We start from the raw sequence: 23,214 nt of genomic DNA, 5'->3' as shown, positions 1-23,214 counted from the left end.
TTTAGAGTTGCCAGTATCACTTATGACTGTTTGCTAGTGACAGAGACATGGTTGTTACATTCATTCCTGTTCAGTCCTGTGACCTTCACCAAGTGAGATCTAAAGTGAATATGATATTTTATTAATCAGTTCTGTTTAGATCCCCCCCCACATACAACTCTTTTAGCTCTGGAGTGGATGCTATTTTACTTTCTGTGGGGAAGCAAGTGGGAGAGGCTGAGGAGGGAGGTGGTTAAGAGGCCCAGGTCCAAGGGGGGGAAGTCTTGTCTGACCTCTACTTGTTCTTGGGCAGCTGCTACACAGCATTACATCTCACTCTTGCCAACCTCCCGGTCAACAACAAGACCCAGGCCCTCGCACGGTTCTGGCTGGGATCATACCTCAGGACTAGGGCTGATCCCATTTGACATGCAAGCCCCAGTCTCTTTCCTGCTCCCCACACACTATGTCCAGCTCCAAAAGTTTTAAAAACATTTTAAACTGTAAAAACAGGCAATCACGGTTTTAACTAAACACAGCTCTCTTCTCTCTCTTGTGCAGGAGTGGGAACCAGTGTGTCGAGAGTGCAGGCTTGCTATAGGCGAGCCCACAACGTGGCCCATCCTGTTCTGCTGAATCGGCAACGGGACCTGTCCTGGATGGTCGCCCACGAGATCCTCCCGGTCAGGGCCGTTATGCACTCCCGGGGCATGGCGAGGACATCTGCGTGCCCCCGACCACGTTGCGGCCAAGATGAGTTGGTGAGGCACTTGCTCTGGGAGTGCAGAGCCGCCAGGGACCTGTGGAAGGAAGCAGGCCCCCTGATCTCCCCGTGTCTGCCAGCAGGGGAGGACCTAATGCCCCCTAATGGGGTGGGCCGAAAGGCCTATTCCACCGAAGGCCTTCACCCAAGCTCTGGTCCACACTCACATGTCTGAAGGATGCACTGCGGTCCTCCCGCAACCTGCTGGTAGACCACCCCCAGGCAGTGGCCATGGTAGCCACAGAAGCCCTGGGGTGGTACAGAAGAAATGGGGCCTCGACCCCAGATGAAGGGTCCCCCACAACACCCAAGGTCCCGGCGGCCACGGCACCAAGGGCGATGCCCCTAGGGGAGGGATCTGCTCTGGGCCCCGAAGGACAGGACGGTAATTGATTCAGAAGAGCAGGAGGAGGCGAGTTTGATAAGGACTCACCCTGTTCCTGTACAAAGGACGGAAGACAGCTTTTTAACATGTTTTCCATATCTTAAAAATATTTTACCTTTGTTAAATAATTTGTGCACATTTTAAATGGCTTTTACAAGAAAATGTACTTTTATTGATGGTTGTTTTATTGTTTTCAATAAACAACTTGTACTTTTTAACAAATATAAATGTAATATTCAAATGCTGTTTTTTGTGCCTTTATTATTTTTTTTATCTGTAAAAATGATGCATAAATATATGAGCTGTTTTTAAGGAAGTTTATAAATAAAAACTTTCCAAAACAAATACAAATAATAATAATTAAAATATTATTATTTTGAAGGCCTCATTTAACCCTAGTACAGAGCCTGAAACTCACATCCGGCCTGCAAGTCACATTATGCTGGCTTTCAAAGTGATGTATAATTCCTATTGGAATCCAGCCAGGTATATCCAACATTTTACATTTTTATTCACCCCTAACCTATATTCAGAATGAATGCCAGGGTTGGGAATACTAAGTTATGAGACTACCTAACACTTCTAAACGGGAACAACCATTAACGGTTGCAAAAAGTCCAAGTAACAGATTGGATTAGCTAAGAAAAAAGTGTTATTTATAATTGGGGTAGCATAAGATTAATTAATCAATCAATTACATCCAAAAACATAGATATTGGAAAATAAAATAAAAAGCCTACCTGCATTAGAGCATGCTGGGAAATATAATGATTGGCCTGGTTTTGGTTCAAGTCTGGTTATTAACACCAACACGGGGGATAATTTACACCACTGGGTGTTCCTTTAACTCTTTAGTGTTAATTTAACTCCTGAATCAACACTATAAATGTTAAACTGAAAAATTAAAACTATAGGTAATTAACTTCCAAACATTTCAAGTAAGTATGTTTTAGAATTCTGAAGAATCGTGGATGCCACGTCAAGAACCACCCACTTAACTCAAAGGTTATTTATTGGGCAAGAGTTCTCCAATTAACCTGAAGAGCTTAAGTGCACTTTGGACAGGCAAGATTGCACTACAGTGTAGATAGGCTAGGTTGAGCTCCCCCGTCACTGTAGTGGCAGACTACACTTGAACTACAGACTTAGAAATCACTGTTTTTCCTACCAACCACACCAATATTTCAAGATGAGAAAATTGAGAAAAAAAAAAAAAAAAAATAAAATGGAAAACTATTTATATTATACCATTTGAATTAGTGGGTTGAAAAATTACAAATTTAAGGTTTGAAACTAAAAGTCAATTATTCAATTTGACTGTAGTATTAGATCATTGAACTGCCAAAATATATGCTGGCTATTAGTTACCTACAACTGTATGAGATCTGTGTACAGGTGTTATCTTTGGCTATGTAAAGCTCATCTTTAGAGAGGGCATTGCCTGTACTTAAAGACTGGACTCTTATCCATTGTCAGATATTAGGTACTGTACCATCGACATTTTGATTCTATACAGGGAAAACAAAGTAAGTCAGCAACTACATCTGATTCAATAGGATCCTAAAAACAGGAAGAAGTGTGAATGCTTACCTCTTGTAGCGAGATACAGCCTCAAGTGTGCTCAAAGACTATGACACTAAGAGGAATGCTGTGTTATTCCTACAAGGAAATGGAATATGGCTTACCGTAACTTAAGCCAAAGAAAAATGCAAAAGTGCCACTCTAAATGGTCAATGGACTTTTCCCTTTGATTTAGATAATAAGGAAATACCTGCATCACACCTCTGACCCCTAACTGGTCTATAGTAATACAATATATGCCATTTAGCAGACGCTTTTATCCAAAGTGTCTTAGTCTTGCTTGCATATATTTTAGATATGGGTGGCCCCGGGAATCAAACCCACAATCCTAGTGTTGCAAACGCTAATTGAGACAATTATTTTTAAATTCTGTTAAGTCAACAAATATGAATCTCTATGGATGACATACAGTATTGGCTAAGGTGTTGAACTGGCAGTCACGGGGACCGGGATCGAATCTTGGTCGGTACCCCCTGAATTAACTACATTGGGTGTCAGAAAAGGGGATGGCAATGCTGAGAGGTCATAAAAATGATTTCCCATCAATACGGGTACAAGGGACTTGTGAGAGTGAAGCAGAGGGACTCGCTTTCTAAAGGAAGAGGGTAGTGTAAGGACCATAGTACTCCTAGGGACAATTACACTTGATTGCATTCACATCCATATTTTTGTATATTCCATCTGAATTGAAATGCAGTTTCCAGATTTTCTATATTTAAGTCATGCCTATAGATGACGATTACAAACTTTCAAGATAAAAACATAAGTTTCATATTAAACTTTGTTAATGGGTTCAGATTTGTTTTGAATGTTTAATTGCATGGATACATTGGTCAGAGCCAAAGAATATCAAAGTTTGACATGCAGTTTATTCATTTGCTTTTCTGTGCCAGATTACTTGATTCTTTGCACATGAAGCCATGATCTTCCCTCACCCAAAAAGTATAATAATAATCAACACTGCAGGAGTGCACACAGGCATTACAATTCAAGTCATTACGGATTCACTGATATTTCTCCCTTTTGTCCCTCATTTTGTTCCCCAACCAAAATTGCAGAACAAAAAGTACAGTGCATTTAGATTGAATTCCAGCAACACAGACTTCATTTATTTTCAAGCACTTGGATTTTAAGTATTTGGAAGGTGTGCAAACTTCACACAGACAGAAAGTAATTCTCTGTTCATAGCAAAGGCAGACACGGTATTGAGATGAGTTCTTGGACTAAAAGAGGCTTTCGCAATAGTTTGCTGAAGCGAGGATCAAAAGGTTGTTTGCAAGCATTATTTTCCTTGTCTGGATTAGTTTCACACCTCCACATTTCAAACAAACTAGGATGTGTTTGTATAAGGCAGATGCACAGGGATGTAATGGAAAAGGATTAAACTGGGTAAGACCTGAATGCTGGTTGTGATGACTGGCGGTGAGTATTTTATTTGATCATTAAAAAGTTGAAGAACAGATATTTAAAACCATTGAAGACAAAACACAATCAAGCCCGAGAGCTTATTTCCATTGTGTTCCTCTAGGATAGGCAAAGCACCTGCTATTGCTAACGACGCCAACGTTGCAGAATACATGTGTAAATGCTTTCAACAAAATAAAAAGTTGTTTCTGTGCGTTTAGCCTCCATTACATCCCTGCAGGTGCATCTTAAGGGTGTTCTGTTTCAGTGTAAATAAAAACATTTCAAGAGAAGCAGCTCTACCTCTTGAGTGACTTCAGAAAAAGGAATGCTGGTGTCTTTACAATAGACACCTACACAGAAGCCTACAATGCAAGAGCAAAAAGACAGAACAATATACAATTTCACTTTGTAATAATAGACAATGACAATTTGAGTGAAGACACGTTTGTAATGTTTCATTTCAAGTTATTCACACAAGTGATCAGTGTTCAGAGTTAATATACTTTGCAATTGATTAACCTATGCCTCCGTCCACTACCTTGGAATTTGAGTTGATCACTTTCACACCGGCGCGAACCCCAAGAGTACCGAACTGCTATCGATCTGTGACCTCCCCCAGATATAGGCAAACTCGGGTGGTTTTAGTACACATTCAGTTACATTGAAACATTGATCAAAAAAATCCCCACTAATTGAACCAGCTGTGTAAGCCACCAAAGAGTTAGCTGGTTTTAGCGCAGGCTGGATTTCTCTTGCTGAAACTTAAACAGAGAGCTGTAGAAGTCCCTCAGAAGCACATAAATCTGTTTCCTTGGTAGCGGAGCACATGACAATAGTCCCTGGATGGAGTTCGTCTAACCATAAACTACAGAGTTAAGGACTAATGGAGTTGGGGGTCAATTCCATTTAAGTTCTGGAAGTGAATTAAAATCCCAATTCAGGAATTGAACGAAATCCTCTTTGAAAATGCTTAAATAAATAAATGAAATCATGTAGATAAGAATAAATATCATTTTTCAATTCTTGAATTGGAATCTAAATTCTTCTCCTGAATTCATGGCGTTTGAATCTATGCTAGTGAGACCAGTGCATGTTGTCAAAGTCTACTGCGTCCCCCAGGTTGGCATCAGTCTCCAGCAGGCTCATGATGACGGCCATGGCAGCCTCGTCGTTGCTCAGGATACCGAGGCCTGGTCCCACCATGCTGTCCAGGTCCATCTGGGAGCTCTCTGCTGGGGGAGAATGGGCTGTCATCAAAATCGATGTTATGTTAGTCATATGCTAACCAAGGATATCTCTAAGTATAACTAAGTAACCCAAACATACACTTAAAACCGTCTGACTGATAACAGTCTAGGTAAATGAAAGATCATGTAAATGCATTGCTTCTAAGATGACTTAGTATAGGATTTTGAATGGTAACTACCTTTGTCCATATGTGTGTTGCTGCCAGCGTTTGTGGCCCCCTTTGAAGCAGACTGTAATCTAGGTTTGCTCACTGTATCAGTCACCTCCTCATTTGACATCTGCAAGAGGACAAGTGGGTACATAATAATACAGAACATCTTTGCTCTATAGATTTTTTGATACAAAGTCCCATTTACAAGACTCTTGAAACGCAACTATTAAGAGGTGTAATATTTACCCTGGTTATTGATAAGTTAAAGTACATCAAAATATTAGAATCAGTTTAAAAGTATTTAATCTATGCAAGGCATGTGTTCATAGGAAGAACTTAAGTGGTTATGGTTGCGACCTGCATGTAAAAAAACACCATACTCTCTCCCTTTATGCCGTAATGAAAATAAAAATATATATACAGTATATCACAAAATTGAGTACACACCCCTCACATTTTTGTAAATATTTGAGTATATCTTTTCATGTGACAACACTGAAGGAATGACACTTTACTACAATGTAAAGTAGTGACTGTACAGCTTGTATAACAGTGCAAATTTGCTGTCCCCTCAAAATAACTCAACACACAGCCATTAATGTCTAAACTGCTGGCAACAAAAGTGAGTACACCCCTAAGTGAAAATGTCCAAAATGCGCCTAATTAGCCATTTTCCCTCCTCGGTGTCATGTGACTCGTTAGTGTTACAAGGTCTCAGGTGTGAATGGGGAGCAGGCGTGTTAAATTTGGTGTCATCGCTCTCACACTCCCTCATACTGACTGGTCACTGGAAGTTCAACATGGCACCTCATGGCAAAGCATTCTCTGAGGATCTGAAAAAAAGAAATGTTGCTCTACATTAAGATGGCCTGGGCTATAAGAAGATTGCCAAGACCCTGAAACTGAGCTGCAGCACGGTGGCCAAGACCATACAGCATATATATGAGTGCTGCCAGCATTGCTGCAGAGGTTGAAGGGGTGGGGGGTCAGCCTGTCAGTGCTCAGACCATACGCCGTACACTGCATCAAATTGGTCTGCATGGCTGTCGTCCCAGAAGGAAGCCTCTTCTAAAGATGATGCACAAGAAAGCCCGCAAACAGTTTGCTGAAGACAAGCAGACTAAGGACACGGATTACTGGAACCATGTCCTGTGGTCTGATGAGACCAAGATAAACGTATTTGGTTCAGATGGTGTCAAGCGTGTGTGGCAGCAACCAGGTGAGGAGTACAAAGACAAGTGAGTCTTGCCTACAATCAAGCATGGTGGTGGGAGTGTCATGGTCTGGGGCTGCATGAGTGCTGTCGGCACTGGGGAACTACAGTTCATTGAGGGAACCATGAATGCCAACATGTACTGTGACATACTGAAGCAGAGCATGATCCCCTCCCTTCAGAGACTGGGCCGCAGGGCAGTATTCCAACATGATAACGACCCCAAACACACCTCCAAGATGACCACTGCCTTGCTAAAGAAGCTGAGGGTAAAGGTGATGGACTGGCCAGGCATGTCTCCAGACCTAAACCCTATTGAGCATCTGTGGGGCATCCTCAAACGGAAGGTGGAGGAGGGCAAGGTCTCTAACATCCACCAGCTCCGTGATGTCGTCATGGAGGAGTGGAAGAGGACTCCAGTGGCAACATGTGAAGCTCTGGTGAACTCCATGCCCAAGAGGGTTAAGGCAGTGCTGGAAAATGATGATGGCCACACAAAATATTGACACATTGGGCCCAATTTAGACATTTTCACTTAGGGGTGTACTCACTTTTGTTGCCAGCGATTTAGACATTAATGGCTGTGTGTTGAGTTATTTTGAGGGGACAGCAAATTTACACTGTTATACAAGCTGTACAGTCACTACTTTACATTGGAGCAAAGTGTCATTTCTTCAGTGTTGTCACATGAAAAAATCTACTCAAATATTGACAAAAATGTGAGGGGTGTACTCACTTTTGTGATATACTGTATATAGTCAACGTACAACTACTGCCTAGGGCCCTAAAGACACTGTAGGATGAGAGGTGAGGTAGGTAAGGTGACTCACGTTGGCATGAGAGGAGACCATTGGAGATCTGTCCCGAGGTGGACAGAAGGGACTGGAGGTTTCACTCGATGGAGAACAATTGACCCTGCACATTTTGGCGGTGAAAGAAAGCAGGACTAAGGCAACAAAATATTCAAAGTCATGTGCCAATAAAACAAAAAATGATGTAAGCCGACTGTACAAGCACCAGCTTCCTCCTGGTGGTCAAAGAAAGCTCTGTAAAACAATGTCATAATACACGCAACACACCTGTTGGAGTCCAAGAGCTCGTTTGCTATCTGGGTCCCTATGCTGCCAGCGTAGATCATAGTGGCCATGCCACTGGAGATGCCAGGGATAAGGATAGTATGTTTGCTCTCTTCTGTAACAGAGGGAGGGGTCAGGACAGTGAGCTGATGTCGGTCCACACACCCAAACAACATCCAGAATGACCAGGACAAATATTCCTTTCCTTACCGTCCAACAGCTTGGAGCTGCTCGGCTGTTCAGCTTCTGTGTGACCGGGTCCACTGTGAGTGGAGAGGGTACAGATGACAAATGACTGTACATCCCTTGTATGATGTCATTAGTACAGCGCTGAGGACTCTTGAACAACAGCTACATTTTGGGTCGAAAATGGGACAATTTTGACTGAACTTGTGTCTTGATTCGAATCCGATTATTAAATTAAATGTATTTTACTGAATATCATTATAGATTGTTCAACTCACAATCTAGACCTAATGTGAAAAGGCACTTACAAAACTCGGTTTGTTGACACAATAAACTCAATTTCTTTGGTCCACGGGTTTATAAAACTAAACCACTGACTTTGAAGCATGACGAAGGAGCCAAGTTTTGTTTTGAACTTGTAGCAGCTGGTCTCAATCTTCTCTTTACTGCGGAGAACTGTTGAGACACAAAATGCCACTTCGATCACTGCAATGTGCTTGTTTTAGTCATGAATCCCCCCAATAAAAAACAAATAATGCACATAGTGTAATCACCATTTTACCATGCGACAAAGGTAAGAACCTGTTCATCTTCTGCAACCCAAAATAAAGAGCAACCGAAATATAATTAATATCTGTTTGAGCACCTTGCACATCTGGAGAACATATGGTTCTCACCCATACGTAGATACGAAAGACAACCAAACTATTCTCCATTACCTTTCCTGTGTGTCTCTGCGAGGTGTTGCAGGTCGTCCTGGTGGAAGTACTCATAACAAGACGTCCCCAGTAGTTCCTGTGGCAAGTAGCCCAGAACAGTAGTGGCTCTGAAGGACAGAGACAAGGAGGCTGTTATTCTCTCTAAACCTACTACAGTCCCAGGTTGATATCTCCTGTCCACTTACCAGCTCTAACTATGTACATCATTTCAGACTGGCACAATAAATACTAACTAGAATCATCAATATACATGATGCAGACTTTCTGTTTCTATGGAAAAGAGTAAATGGAATGGTTGTCAAACATTTGACCACGGTAAAGTGAGCTGGGTTCTTGTTTCCTGAATTGGGATGAAATGCCAAAGTAGAAAGAATCTCACTCAAAACAACAAAAAGAAAACTACTTACAGATAATATGAATTATACTGTAAACATAAATCAAATTGGACTGACGCGTTCAATGCACTCTCTGCTGTTGGTCAGAAGATCTCACCACCAGTGTTACATTTTAGGACAGCCTGGGTCACAATAATAAATTCACATATGTTAAAGGGCTCCTGTTGTGAAATGAAGCTAACTATTTGACAACCGATAAGTGAAAAGGTCTTTATCTTGACATGCTTACTATGTGAAAAACAATATTTGCAACACAATGTTCCAAGTAAACATTTTTCAATTTATAATCTGTATTTCAAACCAATAGTACTAGTATTGTACTGCTGCCATCTCTTGAAATAATCAGTACAGTCATCTCTTCAAGGGGTATATTGTCTCACTTGGAATGCATTCAGACCAGTTGCCGGAAAACTTGGGGTAGCCCCATTACACTTACAGCCACTGTGGTATGGGTAGGGGGTGCCATGGCAAACCCTATCCAAGATGACTGCCTGCCAGGCCTGCCTTAACCAACGTCATTGCTTTTCTCTTTATTTGTTTCTTTCTTTCGCTGTTAATACAAGCACAGGTTGGGTTACCCAGGGTATAACTGTAATGTTAACCAAGGCCAATTTAACTTACCGTAGCCTTGGCTAACATTACAGTATGTATCAAAACATACTCAACTCAGCTGAAAGAGATCGAATATGAACAAAAGACTGAGAACAATACGCTATGAAAGTTACCAGGAAGTGACTGCCCCTCAACCTTGTAGTTAAAAAAAAACTTTTGTAGGCTTTTTGAATGGTCTTCAATGGGCAAAAACGTAGCGCAATGGTCTTAAGTGAAAAAACTCAGTAAAAACAAATATAATTGTAATGTATATATATATATATATACTACGAATTTGATTATATAATCGTGAAGCCAGTTCAAAAGATTAGCGGACTTGATCCAGAAGTAAATCGAAAGGGGCGGTTACTTTCACAGGGTATAGATTCAGTTTTATTTCCCTCTCAGTGTTTTTCATCAGGTGAAGGATATGCCCACAATGCCCCCTTATGAACAGTATTGGTTCAAAATTATGCCAACACTTTCCAAGAATATTTAATAATGAGTGAAAATCGCAAAAAGGTTTGTGGAGGGGGTAAGAGGCACAGCTTACTGTTGGTCCACGAAGGTGAACTTGCCGTCAATTGCAAAGCGAGTGACAAACTGGGTGGGTTTGACCTTGACCTCTAGTGAGGGCTGACAGGCATTGTTAGGGTGAACACGGCACACAGCGACCAGGCAGGACAGATGGGAGAACTCGTTATCGTCACTCTCAGCATCCAGCTGGGTGGAAGGCCAACTCCGCATGTAACCAGTGCAATGGACAGTGCAGTATCGTTGAGACTCTACAGGGGGAGACAGTGTACATAAAACACGTGTTTACGTTTAACCCCCATATGCAATTCCAATCATGTCCCTATCAGGGCTAACCTCAGTGAGATGGAATCAAGAAAAATAAATTGTGCTTCTGGGTTGATGACCACCACGTTTCTCTCTGCTCTTACGATGTATTTAGTGAAAGTCCTTTCTGCATGGCTCTCTCACCCTTTTTCTTGGAGCTGCTGGGCTGGATGGTTTTGTCTTCTGTCTTCATAACTGTTCTGCTGTGCTTCATGCGGCAGAAGAAGGAGCGCCGTGCCCCTGTACACAGTTGAACTGCTCCCACAGGAAGGTCCTGCACCTGTAACCCTGCTAAAGAACCGGGAGAGCCTATGATACAACAACATCATATTATATTTACAATATAAAAAAAACACATTGAAGACATAATATAAAAACTATGAATCTGTGACCTCAATAGAGACCGAGGGCAAAGTGGAAACCAGTAAAGCAACAACAAACAGAACCCAGGCTCTCTGCTCTTTCCCCTGTGCTAATAGAACTGAGATAAAAGCTGCAACTTTCTTTAAAGTAATACCGTTATAGTGGTGACATAGCTTTAACTGCATCTCAACAAGACACAAACAAAACAGAACACAGAGAGAAATAGATATGAAAGTCCCAGCATCAGATACATTTAAATGAAGTCTTTGCAGACTTACTTTTGGCATCTATGAGCCGTTCACGAGGGTATAATCCTGAGGCTGACAGCTGCTCTTTCACTTTACTAATGTCCTTCGGGTGGACATAATCAAAAAGACTCTGTCCAATTAGTTCCAACTGTAAACAAAAACAGCACTTTAATTATCAGAACCAAACTATTCATCTCAGAGCCCGGAACCAAATCTTGTGTGAGCTAGCTAGCTAGCCAACTATACTTCTGAACTAGGGGAAACAAATGATTCAGATCCCCACTTCAGAACCACCTCAACTTTCTGGTTAAACCTCCAGTCTCCACTTCAAGCATCACCTCCACAATATAAAGCATGAAACAGATTCAGGTATAACTTTACTATGGTACAGAAATTACAAGGTACTAAAAGAGAATTTCAGTATTTTACAATTTAATGTTAGATAGTTCCTCACCCTGTAAGTAATCAATGGGCCAGGAGAAAATATAATCCATGGTTCAGTTTTCTTTAGACAGCCACTACAAACGTCTGCTAACTTTAGCCACCGCTAGCTAACAATCAATGAGAGTGGCAGGGGCATGGGGTGCCTGTTACAAATGGCCAAAGAAAACCAAACCATGGAACTAAATGAATGGAATAAACACTGTTAAGTAATGACCTCTTCCTAAAGTTGTCATTGAGAGTATTTAAGTGGATAATAGATAGGATTGAGTGATGGGGACATTGTTGGAATCCACCTCAATAATTAGCTCAATTTAGAATGAAGTAGTAAATTAAGACTGCCAGACCTGCTTATTGTATATTATAAACTGGGTGAATGCTGATTGGTTGAAAGCCGTGGTATATCAGACCGTATACCACACCCCCTCAGGCTTTATTGCTTAAGTATAACCAGTTCACTGACCCGACTGTAGTTGAGGAACTTGGAGACGGATTCTGAGGTAAAGAGGATCTTCCCCCTGTCACAACTCACCACGAACAGGAACCCATCTGCAGCCTGGGGAAATGAGACACGGCACGACCTCAATATATTTAAATCTGGATCCATGAAAACACTGACACTGCTACAGTGTATAAAACATCCGTGTGTATCCACTCTCTCGGTTTACTCTAAAATGGCCGACTCTGTGTGACAAACATGCACACTTGTGGGAGATCAGAGTTGGCAAAGGTTATACAACAGAACACTCCAAGCGAGCGGAAAGAACTGGCTACTTCTATATTTAATTCTACATTGAACTGAGCAGTTGACACATCCTTTTCTAATTAGGAATTTCCCAGAGTGAAGTTAGTTAGCAACTGAATGGAAAAATTCTGTAGCAAACCAAGAGGGTATACCTGTGGTACTGTCCATAAAATAAAAGTGTAGACTTAAAGTTTGAAGAAGAAACATGTCCACCATGTTCTCATAACTTTGGATAAAATTTGGCCCTTTGAAAATAAAAACCATTGTAGATTTGACCTCATTATTGTAATTATAAAGGAATAACCCTAGACCCCTTTATTATTGGTTAATATTATATTTCCCATATCCCAAATTCTCAGCTAGTTTTGGAGCCTAGTAGACCCAACACACAAAAATTATAAATCGACACACCACATAATCCTACCCCACTGTTGTGACTGCTGCCACAATACCAAATGGGCTTGATTTTGGTTGATTGGAGAAAGAGATTGAGACAGATTGAAGGGCGGCCTACCGTGAGCACCAGGTGCTTGAGATCATCCTGAGGCAGAAACGAAGGCTTGCGTTTGAAGTTAACGTCAGTAAAGGAACTGCTAGCACCTGCTGTGGAGACGAACACAGCACTGAGCTGTTAGTCTGTGTTGTACCTGTCCCTTAGGAGCTCAACATTTCTATCATAACTTGAGTTAAAAATACATATGAATATTAAATACAACACCATACAACACCAGTCAAAAGTTTGGACACATACTCCTTCAATGGTTTTTCTTTACTTTTACTAGTTTCTACATTGTAGAATAATAGTGAAGACATCAAAACTAAGTCGCTCTGGATAAGAGCGTCTGCTAAATGACTTAAATGTAAATGTGAATAACACATATGGAATCATGTAGTAACCAAAAAGTGTTAAAAAAATCAAAATATATTTTATATTTGAGATTCTTCAAAGTAGCCACCCTTTGCCAAGATGACAGCCTTGCACACTCTTGGCATTCTCTCAACCATCTTCACCTGTAATGTTTTTCCAACAGTCTTGTGGGCTGATTTTCCTTCCCTCTGAGGTCCAACTCATCTCAATTGGGTTGAGGTCGGGGGATTGTGGAGGCCAGGTCATCTGATGCAGCAATCCATCACTCTCCTTCTTGGTCAAATAGCCCTTACATAGCCTGGAGGTGTGTTTTTGGTCATTGTCCTGTTGAAAAACAAATGATAGTCCCACTGTGCGCAAATCAGACGGGATGGCGTATCGCTGCAGAATGCTGTGGTAGCCATGCTGAATAATTGTGCCAAGAATTCTAGATAAATCACTGACAGTGTCACCAGCAACACACCTCCACACCATCACACCTCCTCCTCCATGCTTCACGGTAGGAACCACACATGCGGAGATCATCCTTTTAACTACTCTGCGTCTCACAAATACACGGCAGTTAAAATCCAAGAATCTCAGATTTGGACTCATCAGACCAAAGGACAGAGTTCCACCAGTCTAATGTCCATTGCTCGTGTTTCTTGGCCCAGGCAAGTCTATTCTCATTATTGGTGTCCTTTAATAGTGGTTTCTTTGCAGCAATTCGACCATGACGGCTCCTCTGAACAGTTGATGTGTCTGTTACTTGAACTCTGTGAGGCATTTATTTTGGATGCAATCTGAGGTGCAGTTAACTCTAATGAACTTATCCTCTGCAGCAGAGTTAACTCTGGGTCTTCCTTTCTTGTGGCGGTCCTCATGAGAGCCAGTTTCATCATAGCACTTGATGGTTTTTGTGACTGCACTTGAAGTTCTTGACATTTTCTGCATTGACTGACCTTCATGTCTTAAAGTAATGATGGACTGTCATTTCTCTTTGCTTATTTGAGCTGTTCTTGACATAATATGGACTTGGTCTTTTATCAAATAGGGCTATCTTCTGTATACCCCCCCTACCTTGTCACAACACAACTGATTGGCTCAAACACATTAAGGAAAGAAATTCCACAAATTATCTTTAACAAGGCACACCTGTTCATTTAAATGCATTCCAGGTGACTACCTCATGAAGCTGGTTGAGAGAATGCCAAGAGTGTGCAAAGCTGTCACAAAGGCAAAGGGTGGCTAATTTGAAGAATCTCAAATATAAAATATATTTAGATTTGTTTAACACTTGTTTGGTTACTACATGATTCCATGTGTGTTTTTTCATAGTTTTGATGTAGTAGAAATAGTACAAATATTGAAAAACCCTTGAATGAGTAGGTGTGTCCAAACATTTGACTGGTACTGTATATTATCAGCAATGAACCAAGTTATTTGTGCACAGCTGTGTATTTTGCCGCCATCGTGTGTCCTAGGATCTAACTGCATTAGTATAGCTTCATGAGACCTACCTTAAAGAGATGTGTGGTGCTGCAAAGATTGCCTGGTACTGTGTTGCAAGGACAGTTTAGGGATGATGAGGCCTACCTTTCAGGGCTTTGAGGTGCTGCACAGCCATTCGCAGCACAGTGAGTTTGTCAAGCTTTCTGGCCATGGGGTTACAGGAGGGGATCATGGCTGACAGCTCATCGATAAGGGTGTTCATTTTGTCCCTCCGCCGCTTTTCAATTTGGCTGTGTGGCTCCCTGTGAGTGAGGGCACAATTACACTTATTTGTCTCTCTCACACACTTAAGTATACAGGTGTCTGATGGGTTGCTATCAAGTCAGCATGATATCATTTATAAAAGCAACAACACATGAAAGTGTGTGTGTTATTGTTATTATTGGCGTTACATTTATGTGGTCATTCGTATCATGCCACCAGCTTCAACTGTATTATTAGAGTATTAGGTAATATATAATATTAAAGTATCCTCCTGTTTTTTAACGCCAGTGCAGTCAAAAATGTGATTTTCCTGTGTTTTATATATTTTCACATGTGGTTGGAATAATACTGTGATAATTATGATAATGTCCTTTTAGCGTAAGAGCTGTTTGAAATGACCGCCTGAAATTTCAGCCAGTTTTGGAGGGATGGAGTTTTGGCCTGCCTGGTGACCTCACCAGGCGGTAAATTAGTTAAGAGACCAATAAGAGAGTTCCAAATTGCTTTTCAGTTTTCCCCTCCCCACTCAGACCACTCCCAGACAGTCCTAGAGAAATTCTTGCTTGAGAAACTGCTCTTGCTAAGAAGCTATTGTTGTTTATTTTCAACCATTTTGATTGAAAACCATCACAGTAAGGTACTTAATTGTTACCCAGAAATGATTTGATATTGAGATTATTTTAAACAGCTGCATTTGGCCTTTAACTCCCTTTTCAATATACCAAATGAATATGTATGCCCAGGCTCTTACCTGAAGCATTTTATTTTCACCTGTTGATCATCATCTTCCGATCTGAATTGGAATGGGAAATATATATTATTTAAAATGATTAATTTCAACACTTGGCCTGGCCCTGAGAGATCTTGCCAAAGATTAGTGCTGAAATAAAATTCATTACTAAAGAATCTTCAAATACCTGCTCTGTTCCTCCTCTATTTGAGCATCACCATTTTCCCTGCAAGACATGGAGAACATAAAATATAAGTTCACCGGGTAAGAGACAAAAATAAGAATGTTATTTTTATCCTGCTTTATGAAAGGTGAGGTCTCTCTGCTCTTACCTGTTGTCTATATCCCCCTTCCGTTTCCTAGACAGCTCTTGAATTGGCATGGCTCCTGCCAGGTGGGGGGTTATGACATCAGGCATGGCTCCTGCCAGGTGGGGCGTTATGACGTCAGGCCGAGAAACAGGAAGGCTATTGGTTTCTCCTAACTGCAAGGGTCCTAAACCACAGGCACAAGAACCATACAAAACTGACACATTAGTTTTGATTTCTCATCATTTGTAATTCATCCAATGTCAAAAACCTCCACGAAGAACATTCACATATCCCTGATAATCAACTGAAACCATCAACTGAGGACTGAGAAAATAAAATAAGGAATGCTTGCAGTTACTTGCTTTCCTCAGAAGATGGCACAAATACCAACTCAATGGATGTTGACCTCAAGCCGCCTTGGATTGTAATTTAATATTGTGCAAAAAGTTTTTAAAATAATAATAATTTGAAACCATCTTATAAATGTAAATGTTCTTGTGGTGATCAGTCACAGGATAAGTGTGTATGCACTAACTAACATCCACTTGAGAGGACTGTAAATAAACTCTCAATTGTAAGCCCATTGACAAATGTTCCTCAGTGTAAATTAATTTCAGTTCAGTTCAGATAACTGGAAATGGCCTTCCAGCTTGTAACTAGTAATCTTGAAAGCCATAAACCTGGCAGGTGGGGTGAATGAACTCCAACCTAAATCAGCCTACGAGACACCATCCTCCGGCACTGACAGTTTCTCCCGGCTGTCAAGCAGCACGTGATGAGTTTCCATGTAGCATGTAAAAGTCACCATAAGAGGGCGTCTAACCACTCACTGGCTTTATCCCAGTTTCCCCCAGCATGCAGCACGTGATGGTTTCTGCTATCGCCTTACTTCACTGCTTATATAATGCTGTAACATTGACCTACTTCCTGCACAACTCCCCATTATACTGTAAGCGGTGATATTTTATATAAAATATTGTTTAAAAGGGGGAAGATCTTTTGGGATTCTAATGCAAACAAATGTTTACGAATAATTAATAATGAACTAACCTTGGCTAGGTCTAGAAATTTTGGGGTCATTTCTGATAGAGGTGGAATGCAGAAAATATTCCAGCCCTGCCCTCTCTCTTCCTTTTCCTGCAGGCATCTCACCAAGCATGAGAAACTGTAGTAGCATAAAAGCAAAACTAGTGGAAATATTCCACAGGTAGAGATGATAGTGGAACTATGGTAATTGTAATCATTTAGCTAATTCTGTAGTTGTAACATCATATAGGGTTCATCTCCATTTATTTATTTTTCCATTTTCATGAAAATAGTTCAGACAAATCTGACAAAGTTTGTTGCCCAATCAAGTAGACACATTGTAGCTTTTGGATGTTTGACTATGACAGTGAGCAGCTCAGGGTTGAGGTAAATTTAGAATGTACATTAATATTACCTACAAATTGATATAAATTAGAACATCATACATTTCATAAAATCCAACACAATTCTAAAGGGAAGAGTGAAGATCCCTATTTTGCAGTAACTAACTTAAGGGGAAGACAATGTCATATCAAATACAATTAGGTAGTTATGTGGGGAAATGGTTGTGCTACACGTCCATTTCGTTGACCCAGTTTGTATCAAAGTTCATCAGGGGACCGGAGCAACCCCTGGTAAATACGCAGCAGTCATTTCCTGGCTTGGCAAGCCTCTCTCCATGGCATATCCTGCTGTTGTGACTGAGCAAAGCAGTTAACCCTTAAATGCTCAGAGTGCTTCCGACCCCTTAGGGTGTGTGTATCTTGGGGGGATTGGGATGCAAGCAGAAACTCATTTCTGTTCTCTGAAAGTAAAAATTCACAGTACTCTTCTTAAATGTTGATCCAGTTCTTGACACTAATAGGAGATGCAGAGGGAAACACAAACACACTGACAACTGAGAACCAGACATCAACAAGTTCACTGGTTGTGCAGGACATGAGTGGGTGGTGCAGAAACCAGGTCAATTGAATCACCTTGATTTCACTTCTGGTCCTGGCTTCCTAAGAGATGACTGTATGTCAAGTGAGGCCTGTGTGACGGAGTGAGAAGGCTGTGCACTGGAGCTCGATAACGCAGCCACGGAACCTTCCATGGATGATGCTCTCTCCTGGCTGGATAAATGTGGCGAGGATCACACTACTCCATTGGTCCAAGTCTTCAGCTGATGATGATAATGATGAAGACCCTGGCAGTCACAGCCATATAAATGGACCCTCAAAAGGACTCTCCCTCATCAGATGAGCTTCCTGTGGCTGGTTCTACTGGTGCTGGTGCCTCATAATCAACCTCCCCTATCCCTCACTACTCACCAGTCACTCTCACACAAGAACCCCAGTGTGTCGATAGGGTCTATGGTACAACTAGAACATTCATGTCTAAAAGTTGATTAGACAGCACAGCAGTATGATGTTATGGCAGTATCTAGGTATGGCAGTATCTAGTTAAAGCTGTATGCCATTATGGCAGTATCTAATTAAGGCAGTATGAAGTTAAGGCAGTATGACGTTATGGCAGTATCTAGTTAAGGCAGTATTGGTCAGTGGTGAGTATCCGAGTTCAGATTCTCTATTATATTCACTGGAAAAAAAGCATGTAGTTTAATACCTGAGAGTTATTAGGTAATAGTGTCCAGGTTTACACTAGTTATTAGTGTCCAGGTTTACATTATGCACTTTATTCTCATCTCCCCATCATAACCCCACCCCCACATGGAAAAAGGGAAGTTCCATTGAAGTTGTCCTGCACAAACCTCTTCATCAATCTTACATGTAAAAGCCTAGAATTAATTATGGGTTAATCATTAATGGCTAATCATACCTCCTTGTGTTTGCACATTTTCTTTCAGAGGAATCTGAGCTTTACACATCACTTAATTTAAAGAAGCTTGTTTTTCTTAACTGAAAATAGATCCAATCCTTTGGCTGTCTTTTAAGTCAAGAAAAGAAAGGCAACTCTACACTGGTCACACTTGCCAATCTGACTACTTCACCTGAGAGCCATTCCCCTTCACTCCCACAGGAATCGCCCCCACCCCCACACTGGTTTTGAATAATACTATGGGCCAGGCAAAATGGCAATACCATGTTGGACACATGCATACATGAGATGAGGTACAATACTAAGAAAGAGGGCTGACAGTAGAATACATTTTGTTTATTCAATATACAAAACAGAGGGAATACATCTTGTAATGGAGGAATCTATGCTATTCAGGCGAAGTACAGTTGACTGTTGGCAATACGGTTTTAACAATTGGTTGCCTAACAGAGTGCTATGTAATACATTATTTCCTATGTCCATTCTCTTTATCCATTCCTGTGTAACGTTTGGCATCCTAGAACACCTTTAGGTCTGGTACTACATTAAGTGCAATCATTATTAAGTCAGGAATAAATCAATATTGTTACAGAAATTGAGTGTTAAGCCTACAACACCATTAAGAATTGTCAACCAATGTCAAAATGTTTGCCTCATATTTGACACGTGCAGCTTGTGTTTGAAAAGTTATCAAATTATAGGCTCTAGTGTTTTACAAACTAACTGAAAACTAGCCTACATAGCCTAAACAAGTTACTAGTCATATTGGCCAAAGCGCAGCTAGCCTATTTGATGTAGCGTATAGGCTCAATTAAAATGTGTCAGGCAGGCCTATACATTTTTACTCATGTTTTATGCTGCAAATAGGTATTATTTTCAAAGGAGCGTCCTGGGTTACCATATTCAACTACATTCATAACACGTACGGTATTGGATGTTATGGTCAACTTACAGAATGGGAAATTGCGTTATTAAGTATGAATGCAGAATATTAGCCTAGCTTGCACGTTCGGGAAGGAACAATACTTGTTTTGGGCTGCGTTCCAATAAATCCACCCACCCACTTTAAGAATTTGGAAACTGTTTCATAACCCAATTCTTGGAAATATTCTTTAACATTTTACCATGCATCGCCAAAATCACAGTGTGGTCATGGAGATCCGTTTACGAACATATGGCAATGCATCAGAATGCTTTAGACATTGGAAATTCTCGTCACCAAAAGTACAAACTTGCCGCGATACATTGAAATTCTACAACTATGAAAACCTGTAAACTAGGCTATGACTTTAGGCTATCCAAACACATATATAAAACACAATTTAGGCAATACGTGCGACTGAACAAGATATGGTGCAAGCATTATCCACGCATAAATTACGTGATTGGTGCCATTTCATTTGATTAACAGGCTAACCGACATAGACTATTAGTCTTGGAAAAAATACCAAAGGGATGAACATAAGATCTATTGACCGCCAATGAAAAGGCAGCTGAATAGTTTTACACCAGGTTTACCATAAATACAATTCCACCATGCACATATTGTTATAAAATCACAACAAATCCTACCTGTGAAATTACATGGTAGAATGCCACAAATATGGCCAAAATTATAAAATTTCCACGAGCGCGTCCCAGGACTTCCTCGGGTGTGCATTTGCTCTACTGATCTACTGACCTACATTTTGGGGAATAACCAGAATTGTTTTCAAAGCGAAAGAAACAGCTCCCCTCAAATCCCAAACCGCGCATAGCATCGACTACAATAAACTATTATCACCTCATAGTCTAGAGAATTCACACGTGGTGCTTTCAAGACAACTCGGAAAGATCAGAACCTCCCAAGTGAGAATTTGCGTACGGTTTTTGCGTAATGTTCCTATTGGTTGATTCTGAACCTTTTCAAACGTGAAACCCAGAGCTCAGTTTCCGAGTTTCCGAGTTCCAAGTTGTCTTGAACGCGGTACAAGTAGGTCTACTAGTACCTGTTCGTTTGTCTGCGGTCCCGTCATTGCCGCCGGCGGCAAAATTCTTTTTGGACATGGCTGGAGCCGGTCAGCAGCAGCCCGGCGCCGCAGAACATGAGGAAGTGGTAGTGTAGCCTAAATGTGGTAGAAATAGCCTACTGTAGAAGAGGCGGGGGATTGTAAACGTACTTTATTTTTTCCTCCTCTCTCTGTACTAAGGCGGGGAGGGGGTAGACATAAAAACGTAGACCTACACGTGCAAGGATAAAGTAGCATCCTGGGTAATGAGGACATAACTCCAGGAAAACGCGGAAGAGGTCAATCTGTCTCCTCCTATATCACCACTACACTCGCATTCATTCACCCAGAGCTATAGTCTAACCCAGAGCAAATAGGACAAACATTCATGAAACACAGATTCGTTCATTTGATCCTCTAAAATGATAGGCTACAAAGTGTAATTTTTCATGTATTTGAGGGAAAAGTGGTTGTCTAAATAGGCTACGACGCAGGCTCCCTATAATTGAATGGTTTCGTGTTGTTAGTGAGCACTGCTTTCTCGTTTAAATATCCGTGTCCAAGCTGAGAAAATACCATATAAATCAACTCATTCGAGTTGTTTTTTCCCCTTCTTTCGAACATGTTTTTTGTCTCTCACATCAGTGTTATTCGAGACCTCTGCACGAGACTTTATGTAAGTGTGCACGTGCTAAACAAGAATCGCGCTGACCTAAATATTGTTGCGTTATACAACCATATAACCGTCACGTGTAGCAGCTGTCTCATTAACCCGTCTGAAGCCCGGTGTGTAATCATTAGTCCAAACAGTTGCATTCCGTTTGGCAACTAAAACGAGTTTCTGTTGGACAAATTGAGGCAAGTCACTCCACGTTCGTTCCGTTTAAGAAACGGTTTGAAACAGAATCGGCGGCATTGAATACACCCGTCTACAGCGAAAGTTAACGTGCGTCCCAGAACACTTTACAGCCCCCCACACGTTATATACATGTGTGTGTGTAAATTGAACCACAAATTTGCCTACATGTATTTACGCTACTATCTAGCCTACAAAATATTGTCATATCTGTAAAATAGGCTGTGTGTTGGCAAAACGTCTTGCCTTGGCAAATATAATAGGCCTATGTCTCTGAGTGACATGAATGTTTGGAAATTAACAAAGGCTACTATCAATAGAATTGTATATATTCCTTACTGTATATATTCCCAAAATATTTTTGGGGAGAGAAATATTGGTAATACTTTATAATAAGCGTAATTAATAATGTATAGTGTATATAGCATTAATACATGCATTTTGTTAATTGTGAACATTTAAAAGCATTATAAGCACTAATTATTCAGTAGTAGTGGAGCCAAAATACCGGCAGATGCGATGTAGAGTAATTTCATTTTACTGTCCAAAGGGAATACATGCAGCCTTCTATTCTCCATTCAGGCTGTTGAGGTCAACTTCCTCCTTAACTCTATTTAATGGGGAGGTGAAAAAAAAATGGAATTCTCTGGCAACAGCTCTGATGTACATTCCTGCAGTCAACATGCCAATCGCACACTCCCTCAACACTTAAGACATCGGTGGCATTGTTTTGTGTGACAAAACTGCACATTTTAGTGCCATTTTCTTGTCCCCAGCACAAAGTGCATCTGTGTAATGATCATGCTGTTTTTATCAGCTTCTTGATATGCCACAACAGGTGGATGGATGATATATCTTGGCAAATGAGAAATGCTCACTAACAGGGATATAAACAAATTCCAGAAGCTTCTGATAGGCTAATTGACATCATTTAAGTCAATTGGAGGTGTACCGGTGGATGTATTTCAAGGCCTACCTTCAAACTCAGTGCCTCTTTGCTTGACATCATGGGAAAATCAAAACAATTCAGCCAAGACCTCAGAACATTTTTGTTGTTGTAGCAAAATGGCATAAGGTGTGGCCATCACAAAGCCCTGACCTCAATCCTATAGACAATTTGTGGGCAGAACTGAAAAAGTGTGTGCAAGCAAGGAGGCCAACAAACCTGACTCAGTTACACCAGCTCTGCCAGGAGGAATGGGCCAAAATTCACCCAATTTATTGTGGGAAGCTTGTGGAAGGCTACCCAAAACTTTTGACCCAAGTTAAACAATTTAAAGGCAATGCTATCAAATACTAATTGAGTGTATGTAAAGTTCTGAAACACTGGTTATGAGATGGAAAAAAATAAACGCTGAAATAAATCACTTTATTATTTTGACATTTCACATTCTTAAATAAAGTGGTGATACTGACCTAAAACAGGGATTTTTTTACTAGTATTAAATGTCAGGAATTGTGAAAAACTGAGTTTAAATGTATTTGGCTAAAGTGTATGTAAACTTCTGACTTCAACTGTACATACGTAACATGTTTCACAAGCACGTGGTGACAAATGAAAACTACATTCGACTTCATTCAGAAACAA

The 23,214-nt window shown here is 40.8% G+C and overlaps 1 protein-coding gene across 9 annotated transcripts; it reads right to left on the bottom strand.

The window, feature by feature from the left end:
• Positions 1–3,496: 3,496 nt before the first annotated feature.
• On the bottom strand, positions 3,497–20,975 carry LOC124013811 (aryl hydrocarbon receptor nuclear translocator-like protein 1). 9 transcript variants are annotated; one of them, XM_046328359.1, is made up of 17 exons: positions 20,771–20,975; positions 15,957–16,119; positions 15,812–15,850; positions 15,646–15,687; positions 14,775–14,932; positions 12,846–12,934; positions 12,050–12,142; positions 11,176–11,293; positions 10,679–10,843; positions 10,248–10,479; positions 8,709–8,815; positions 8,298–8,445; positions 8,014–8,066; positions 7,807–7,918; positions 7,558–7,642; positions 5,542–5,641; positions 3,497–5,362 (listed from the first exon to the last, which is right to left on the bottom strand). In XM_046328359.1, exons 1-17 carry the CDS (start codon positions 20,826–20,828, stop codon positions 5,190–5,192), a joined length of 1,935 nt encoding a protein of 644 aa, XP_046184315.1. In that variant the 5' UTR covers positions 20,829–20,975; the 3' UTR covers positions 3,497–5,189. The 9 variants fall into 9 exon arrangements, with proteins under 9 accessions (XP_046184315.1, XP_046184309.1, XP_046184313.1 ...); XM_046328353.1 differs by lacking the exon at positions 20,771–20,975 and adding an exon at positions 20,355–20,720 and having other exon boundaries at positions 12,846–12,931; XM_046328357.1 differs by lacking the exon at positions 20,771–20,975 and adding an exon at positions 20,355–20,716 and having other exon boundaries at positions 10,679–10,825; positions 12,846–12,931.
• Positions 20,976–23,214: the final 2,239 nt, after the last annotated feature.

Source organism: Oncorhynchus gorbuscha, linkage group LG25 (assembly GCF_021184085.1).
Source record: "Oncorhynchus gorbuscha isolate QuinsamMale2020 ecotype Even-year linkage group LG25, OgorEven_v1.0, whole genome shotgun sequence".
Classification (NCBI taxonomy): domain Eukaryota; kingdom Metazoa; phylum Chordata; class Actinopteri; order Salmoniformes; family Salmonidae; genus Oncorhynchus; species Oncorhynchus gorbuscha.
The sequence above is the reverse complement of the archived record's forward strand: the minus strand, read 5'-3'. Positions and strand labels throughout refer to the sequence as shown.

What these genes read in the sequence shown, in the direction of transcription:
- LOC124013811 (XM_046328352.1), bottom strand. Translation starts at nt 20,442, where the DNA reads ATGCACACCCGAGGAAGTCCTGGGACGCGCTCGTGGAAATTTTATAAT. An exon ending in TCTACCATGTAATTTCACAG is followed by an intron (nt 16,120 to 20,354) that starts GTAGGATTTGTT and finishes CCTGTGGTTTAG; the next exon opens with GACCCTTGCAGTTAGGAGAA. An exon ending in CGCAGAGACACACAGGAAAG is followed by an intron (nt 8,446 to 8,708) that starts GTAATGGAGAAT and finishes GTGTCTCAACAG; the next exon opens with TTCTCCGCAGTAAAGAGAAG.